The following is an 8,760-nucleotide window of genomic DNA, read 5'->3' on the forward strand; positions in this document are numbered from 1 at the left end:
ATGTAAAAGTCTTGTATTTCTTGTTTAGGAGTCAGATGATGAGGAACATTTTGAGGATGTGGAGTTACCAGAGGAGGAGGCTGCTGTAGTAGATGAAGCTGTAGAGGAAACAGAAAGTACAGAGGAACAGCAAGAAGAGGTCACAAAACCATCTGATACTGGAGGGAGTGGTGCATCATGGGTACACAGACTAGGTCAGTTATGTTTGATTTTGGACTTACCCATCATTCAAATAGAGGGAAATAAGGACAGTTAGTAATTGATAAATTGAACAACAATATGATGGTACCTTTTCCATTGTGAAGGCATTTGCAACTGTGTTTTGATATGGTTTTGTTAGATATCAGCTTGCTTGTTACGGAATAGTTATTGACACAACAAAAAATACAGTGATAATAATTTTGAAGTACCCTCTGTCAAGGAATTTTTTAGCAACACTCTGGAGTGGAGCCTTAACCAACACGTTTCCTCTCTCTCTAGGTAAAGGCAAGACGCAGACATCCCAGTACGACCCCCAGGGTAGGAACCCCCTGTACTGTGGTGCAGATGGGAGCTGCCTGTGGGAGCTATGTAAGGTATGAGCAGCATCTCAGACAGTTTCTTCTCAACTGTAAGGTATACGAAAAAATGTTATGTTTCAACTCTTGCAAAAACCTACTGACCCTAGCTTTTTTTGTGGTCAGACGCTGGCATTAGGGACATGGCATTTTTATCCAATACGGAAATGTTGTAGAGTCATTTTCCAACATTATCTTCTCATTCCTGTTGCAATAGAAAAAAGTGGTATAAACAGACTGACCAAAACTAGGTGCCCTTTATGTTGACATTTTGCATAATCGTTAGATTAGATGAAATTTAAAGAAAAAAAAACGTTTTAAGATCCCTACAACATAACTAATTTTTTTCAGCACCATAACTGGCAGTAGAACATTAATTTTTCCTCAGCCTAAGCATGATTGTAATCTGGCGATGAAAGCATTTGTGTTGAAGTTTGAATTGTACTTTTGTGACTTGCAAAGCAACATTTCTTGTAACTGAATTTGGTTTCATTCATGGGCTTTTTTCCATATCCATCTCATGCAAAGAGACAAGTTTCCAAATCATGAAAACTGACCATATATCCTTTTCTTTTCTTTTCCACAGCTAGCCAACCACTTCCATCCATCAGTAGCTCTGTTTGCCAAAAAAATCCTTGACGTAAGTTACTCATCTACTTTTACTTGATATTCCTTTTGCATTTGATATAAAACCAACATTTTCCACTATGTTGCTTTGGCGTATATCTTGGAAGCTGTTAACAACAGGGAAATTGCTGGAACTGAGTTTTAGAGTATCTAGTTCTTTGTGTTTAGTTTTCAAATGGTAAATAGCCAGTTGAAATAAACAATCATTATGGTGCCATGTTTCCTTACACTGCAGTACAGTTGTAGTCTGCTAGGTGGCATTGATAAAGTGTACTATCATTGCAGATTTAAATCTTAAAGGCTGCACATTGAAGAATATTCAGCTCTTACCTTCCTTACTTCCCATTTTAAGGGTGAGGCCATCCAGTACAGTGGGGACCCTCTCCAAGACTTCACCTTAGCTAGATTCCTGGACAGATTTGTCTTCAGAAATCCCAAACAAAGAAAACAAGGTAAGACATGTGGGAACAGCATAGTTATTATTAAGGAGAATCTCTTTGCTGAAGTAGCTAGCTGTAATGCTGTTACAATCTGCCAGATGGCACCTATAAACCAATAATTGCAGATTTGAATGACTTTATCCCTAAAAATTGAAATATATTTCCATTATTTCTGTGCTAAAATTATGTTAAGAGTATTTATCTACATGGAAAAGGTCTTTACAATTTCTTGCATTTTGGGCAGCTTTGCCACGAAACCTATTAGTATATAGTGAAATGTTCTGTTTGTTTGTCGCCAGACCCTGGTCAGTCAGTGATGCAGCCAAAGTCCACCAGATTTGAACCCAGGGGCGTCAAGAGGTTCCCAGGTAGGGTCTCACTTTATTCATTTAGCACAAAAGTCATCTTGATGTGTGTACCATTTCCATATGTAAAAATTGTAATATTTTCCCATAGAGTCAATTCCAAGTCACCGAGATGGTTTTGAAATAATATTTGTAATAAGTTTGAACTATTTTGAGTAGAAGAACATTTCAGTCACTAAAGTTCGAAATTGTTCAAACATTTCAAAATAAAACTTTAAACATGTTTGAACCTTTTTATACTTGTTGGAACATTTGGGAAAGTAATGATATAATTATCTCTTTATTTAGAACAATTTTCAAACATCTATGTGTTTTTGTTATTGTTCCAACATGTTCCAACATTTTGTGTCATTTTTTCCCTCCATAAAAGCTTTTATTGACCCCATAAACAAAGCTGCTAAGCTTAGTTCTTTGTTTAGCTCTTGTATTTTTAGATCTTCTTTAGTATACACTGGTGAGTCTTTTGTGAGTAGGTGGCAGACAGACATAATTTCCTGCACTTGACAGGGATGTGTGAATTGCCCTCTTCCCAGCCTACTGACCCAGTTTCATCATATTGTTTCCATGTTCGAACATGTGATCACAAATGATGCATCTATGTCGGAACAGTTTAGAAACTAACAGAAATAATGTATTTGATGTTAGAATTGTTTCTAACATGTTTGAATACTATAGAAATATTAAGAACGTCATATAGATGTTATAAATAGTTCTAAACAGTTACTTATCACAGTTAGATTGTTACAAAGATTTCCAAAATGTTAGAACAAAAGGCAAGAAACACCCTCTCGGTTATATGGAATCGACTCTACTATATACAAAAAATCAAAAAGAGCCATTCATCCTTTCTGTTGTAAATTTCTGACAAAAATGATGATGCAGTTTCAAAACAAGCCTCTAAAGTCCCAAATCTATCCTGCCACTTTCAGGCGTACCAATAACCAAATAACATCAAACCATTCCTAATCCCACAGTGAACAGTGAGGAGTTTCTCCAGACAGACGAGCAGAAGATCCCTGTCGACGAAGTCTTCTTCCATCGGTGAGAGTGAAAAATGATTCTCCCCGTTGATAGAGTAGTCTTTGTCCAGATTTGTGAGCTTAACTGCATAATTCCCATACTTACAGATATGCAAAGTGTGATCATTTCATAGTTAAAAGTTCTTTTAAAAGTTAAGCTTGATCAAATTACCTAAATTGAAAATTGTACAATTGCCCTGATGTATCTGTGTATTTCCCAGAGTCTGATGAAGTGTCTTTATGACCTTGCTTTCCACCACAGGTTCTTCTCCAAGAGAGCACAGTTTGGGCGGAAGGCGACAGACGGTGACGATGACAGTGACATTGAGAGTGTCGGAGACGAGGAGTTTGATAGGATACTGGGTAGGTTAAGGTGGAATTATTAAGTTTGACACTTCTACTTAACAGCTGAAATTTTGCCAGAGTACATTCTCAGTGTGTGTTCGGAACAGCAAGCAGGAAGAGACTTCTGAAGTATTTTTTAATGAAAGACTATGGAATGAAAGGTCATGTTTCATCAGATCGTGTGGTTACCAATGCACATGTAATATTAATGTTAATAAAACACAGAACCGGGCTGTCATCAACGTAGTAGGATTACTTTCACACTTATGAATAAAATATTAAGTACTCCCTTATTGTTTTTTGTCAAACGGAAGATATGCCATCATGTCTGATTGTTGTGAATCGCAGGGTTACGGTAAGAAATTTGAAAGATTGAATGTTTCTCATTTTCAGACAAATTTGAAGGAGATGAAGATGATGAAGTCCTTGGTATGGACTTTGCAAGGTAAGGAAATACATGTGTACAAACAACCATAAAAGCTGTATGATTTTAAGAAATCATGTTCAATTCTCGAAAGAAAAGCATTGTTATCGGTATGTGCTCTTTCAGTTAACTGCATTGTTCTGAAAGCTGACAGTGAATTTGCACGTGGCTTAAGGAAAGGTAAGAAGAGGGAGGGACCGGAGGAGGAGAGTGATGATGATGATGAACTTGAGGATGAAGATGAGATGATGGAGGAGGATGATGATGATGATGGGGACGGTCTGGGAAGAGGAGGAGGAGGATGGGGAGGAGGATGGTGAGGAGGCAGGTGTGTTCATGGACCCAGCTGAGGAGGACATGTTTGCAGATGCACCAGGTGGCAGTGATGAAGGTGAGAAAATAGAACAGCTGGAAGATTCTGGATTCAGGTGTTATTTTTCTATTTGGGGTCATTACCAACACAGTTACTTTTGTCAAATAGATGTAGATAAAAGGCAGGGCCCTGGTTGATGAAATGCATGTATTTTTATCATGCCAGCCTTCTTGTTATGGGTTTTGTGTAGTGCTTTTGGCAGTCATTTGCTCGTACAAAAGGTAGAATGTGTTTTAGTACAAAAACTGTTTTCTGTGCTTGGTTGGATCTGATGTTAAATCTTTGTGTTACAGAATTCAGTTATGATGACATGGATGAGATGTCATTCTCTGAAGAAGAAAATGGTGAGTGGAAAAAATTGTCTTGTGATGTCATCTTGTAGTCTGTCTATGTTAGCTTTGAAAAGGGAATGTTTTAGTTTGAACTAGTTGGAACAACCATATTGATCAAAATGGATAGGCGCAAGCGGGGATAAAAAATATGTGGCACAGGTTGGAGCTCTTTAGATGTAAAATTTGTAGTTCAAAGTGAACCTGTTTATCTGCTGCAGATCTGTAAATATCCTTTTCTCTCCAGATGATGAAGATGAGGCAGTTGGACCAGCCAAACAGGGCAAGAAAAAGGCAGCCAACAAGAGGAAGGCAGGAGATGATGGTGATGATGATGATGAGGGTGTGGACTTTGTTGCTGCCATGGCAACCAAACCCAAGAGGAAGAGAAGGAGAGGGAAGCTACCTGGGGTGGGGAGTGGCAGCATGTTCGCAGCAGCAGAGGAGGTGAACTTCACCTGTCAATCTCATATTATCTCTTCATTATATTTTTCTTCTGCACATTGAAAACTTCTGTACTACTGTTTGATGACATAGTGATATTTCATGGATCCAATGGCTTGTGGGGATAATGGGGCACTCTATATATAATGCAGGTGGCAAACAACATCATTATTTTATAACAACTTGTCTGCAATGCATGGTAATGAGGTCATTTACCCTGTGCATTACCCATAGTGCCCTGTTCTCCCAGCAGTCAATGGGATCTATACTAACATGTTTTAATGCATGCTTCAAACATCAATGCAATCACTAGAAGTGAGAGATATTAGTTTGATGTGCTTCTGTGACTGTTGCAGTCCAGATACCGGGCTGCCCCCTCGGTGGGTTGTCCCGGACTGAAGGCTGCATAGACTAACCCGTGTGCCTTTTACCTCTGCTTGTCCTTCTCATGGGCGGGTAGCGTTACGGGTGCACCACAACTGTTTTTTGTTTTGTTTGTAGTGTTATAACATTTGATTTTGTGGGCACTTTATTTAGCGGTAGGAGGTGGATTGAAGCGTCTGATGTGTTTCAAGTTAGAGGTTCAAACAGTTCTATAATCACGTTCAGTTCACATTGTTCTATCCTTGTTCTGTGGTACAATAGTAGTATTTCAATATTCATAAATAATGACTCCCTTGTCATTGAGTCAATCTAATTTGCTAAGTAGGTTTATCATTAAGTTAATCCATTAATGACTTTTTATAAACCATTCTTCCTGCTGACTTTACATAATTTTTCTGATAACAGATCTTGTAAGTGAGCCTATAATACGGAGAAGGTCAAAGGTGTTCTATGACGTGTCAGCAAAAATCTGTCAGACCTTACCAAAGTATCAGCAGAGACAGTCATGTATAATGGTACTAATCTCATAAACAGGCTCTGTGTTCTGGTCTGATCTCTTCTAATACTTACCCTACCTGGTGACTTGGCACACCTGTGCTGCATCCTCAGTAATCCAACAAGAAACAGGAAGGTCAAGATTAGTGTGGATGTGTTTGTTTGTCCCTTTTCTCTACCATTCAATTTTCCCATTCTTTTATCATGTACAGTTTGTTGTATCAACAGTGACAGTTTACTTCATTGTAACAGCTACAACATAGAGCTAGCTTGAATATTTGCATGTCTCACAAAGTATCAATATCTTGACGTGCAAACCGAATGTTGGTTTCTTTTATCACATCTGGTAAAGGGAGGTAGGAGTTGTGTATATTTTAGATAATCTAGTCTCTTTGTGAGCAGTGAATCTTGCTGAAGTAAGAAAAAAGGACCAACCAGATGTAAAACCAATCTACGAGGGGCGTTCAATACGTAATAACTCTGACCCACTTTCAGTTGTCTGATCTAGATGAAATTTTGCATGTGTAATGATTCATATCTCTATAGTTTATGCTGCAAAAAAGAGCTTTGAACTAATTGTAGTTTCTGATTTAATGGTGTTTGAACTGAGTTAGTTGTGAAATGGACCAGGTGTGAAATGGAGCCAGTTGAGTGTCGCGCAGTGATCCGGTTTTTGTATTTGAAAGGACGCACACCAAAGGAGACTTTTGATGAAATGAAAGAAACTTATGGTGATGATGCCCCATCATATGACCTTGTAAAACGCTGGCATCCTGAATTCAAACATGGCCGGAAGTCTGTGGAAACAGCTCCCAGACCTGGTCGTTCCTCTTCTGCCATTGATGAGGCATCTGTTGGAGGACCAACCTGGGGTGTCCTACAAAAACGGTGTCCAGAGCTGCATCAAACGATGGGAGAAATGCATAACTCTGGGTGGTTCCTATGAAGAGAAAGACTAATAACTGTGCCAAGTTTCATTAATCTCCTGCTATGGAAAATGAGTCAGAGTTATTACTTATTGAACGCCCCTCGTACAGTACTATAATCACAGGCCTCTTGGTCAATTCAAGTTGACCTTTTCTAATGCATTTTTCTCTCTCTCTCCTGTGAACAGTTCTCCTCATTGTTGGATGACAACGCTGGCTCCAAGTTTGACAACATCGGCATCGGAGCCCTGTCCAACAAAGACAATGCAGGTGAGTGTTAGGAACAAATCTACTGACTTATGTACCAAATACCAGGTAAGAGAGACAGGTACAGGTGTGAGCCATAGGTATACTGCACACCTGTGGAAGCTTGGTTATCTGTTTTCACTCTTAGATCCACCCTGTATTTTTGTGAATAAAAGACACGGTCTCAGATACTTTGTGGTGACCTTCCTCTATATTCAGGGACATCAGTTGGGCCCTTATGCAAAAGTGCACAGCATAGTGTCTAAGATTTTTTACTTTATCCAGTTCTTTTGTACATCTGGATGTGCTGTTGTAAAATGATCATCACTGGAACCATCTCACTGGACAAAGCAAACATTTGGGACACAGAACTGGATGAGGGGAGTTTAAAAAGATTGTATATCATGACCAAAATCTTACTTTACACAAAACTTTTGGGGACTTCAAAATACTCCTGTGATGTAGTTAAGGTTTTGCCAAGTCTGTATAGGCCATCAAGGCCAGCCATTCATTGTTATACCAAGTTTTTGCTGATCTCTAGATCTTTTTCAAAATTTTCTCAATGACACGTACCTCATTATAAAATGCTTATCACATAGCATCAAAACAATTAAAGCAGATAAGATCTACCAGGGAATTATAGGTGCAAGGACACACTAAGCTGTGTTTATACTGCACAGGAGTCATTTTGATATGGAGGATGAATAATTGATATATTGAGCCCTTCTTCTGTATAGAATAGCTGGAAAAAAACAGCATTGACGTGTGAGAAAAGCATGATTACTTAATAGGGAAGGTATAGGATCACAGCTAATTGTCTCATTTTGAAAGTATTGTCCCTTTCAACCGCCATCACACACACACACACACGCACACAACAAAAACAGGGTTGGCAGTTCAAGTGTTATTACCAAGAGGGCCAAGCAAATAAATCACCCAACTTATAAGTCTACAAACTAGTATTTCATCATTACTTTCAATTATTTCTCTTTTCTCCAGCACTGATGATCACTACATGCAAGGTGTTATACCCTAACTTTATTTTCCAAGTATGCAAATGAAGTGTCTTTGTTGTCACAAATATGCAAATCATATTCAAATTGTTTGTGTGCACTGTACAAATGTACTTGTAGTTGAAGAGATGAGGGTATCATGTTTGTATGTTCTCTCTACAGATGCCAAGCAGCTGAAGTGGGAGGTGGCCCGGGACCAGTGGGTGAGAGGACAGAACTGGAAGGAGAAGAAGAGAAATCGAGGGAAGGGTCCAGTGGGGAAGGGGAGGGGGAAGAAACAAGGGGGCAAGCAAGGGAAAAGAAGAAGATAGATGATTAACCACTACTTTTGTTGTTTTCTAAAGAATTTCTTCTAAACAGTTATGATTTTGGAATTCTGTACAATTTTGTAAGAAAGTAGTTAAGTTTGCATTTAAACAGTTTTTTAGACTGTACAGATTGAAGATTGAATCAGGATCAGAATTAAAACTGAAATGAACTTGAAAACATGATGTCTTCATTCTTTGAACTGTGTCCAAGCATGTAGCAGTTTAGCATAGTCACCAGAAATGTACTGTAAAGATTTAATGAATTATTTGGTGCTATGCAGGAGCTACCACTTTTCTCTCAAACCACAGGATACTACAGAGTGGAATTATCTCTGCTTCAAATAACTGTTGTCCATGAAGTTGATCTGAAATTGAATTCTAAAGTCTCCCCACTTTTCAATGGTTCCATGGCCAACTTTATCCTTATATGACCTCCTTATCATGATTATGATACAAATTTAATGT

At 38.6% G+C, this 8,760-nt stretch overlaps 1 protein-coding gene across 1 annotated transcript in view; it reads left to right on the top strand.

Annotated features, from left to right (window-relative positions):
• The window catches only part of LOC118412980 (CCAAT/enhancer-binding protein zeta-like), a 26,184-nt gene extending 17,711 nt beyond the window's left edge, over positions 1-8,473 (top strand). Inside the window, exons 21-33 of the mRNA XM_035816115.1 lie at positions 100-194; positions 481-575; positions 1,144-1,197; positions 1,537-1,636; positions 1,924-1,992; positions 2,964-3,030; positions 3,271-3,371; positions 3,747-3,798; positions 4,035-4,168; positions 4,444-4,494; positions 4,727-4,926; positions 6,917-6,998; positions 8,150-8,473. Coding sequence (XP_035672008.1) covers positions 100-194; positions 481-575; positions 1,144-1,197; positions 1,537-1,636; positions 1,924-1,992; positions 2,964-3,030; positions 3,271-3,371; positions 3,747-3,798; positions 4,035-4,168; positions 4,444-4,494; positions 4,727-4,926; positions 6,917-6,998; positions 8,150-8,298 — 1,249 coding nt within the window. The 3' untranslated portion in view covers positions 8,299-8,473. The remainder of the gene's footprint in view (positions 1-99; positions 195-480; positions 576-1,143; positions 1,198-1,536; positions 1,637-1,923; positions 1,993-2,963; positions 3,031-3,270; positions 3,372-3,746; positions 3,799-4,034; positions 4,169-4,443; positions 4,495-4,726; positions 4,927-6,916; positions 6,999-8,149) is intronic.
• Positions 8,474-8,760: the final 287 nt, after the last annotated feature.

The sequence above is a fragment of the Branchiostoma floridae genome, chromosome 1 (assembly GCF_000003815.2).
Source record: "Branchiostoma floridae strain S238N-H82 chromosome 1, Bfl_VNyyK, whole genome shotgun sequence".
Lineage (NCBI taxonomy): Eukaryota > Metazoa > Chordata > Leptocardii > Amphioxiformes > Branchiostomatidae > Branchiostoma > Branchiostoma floridae.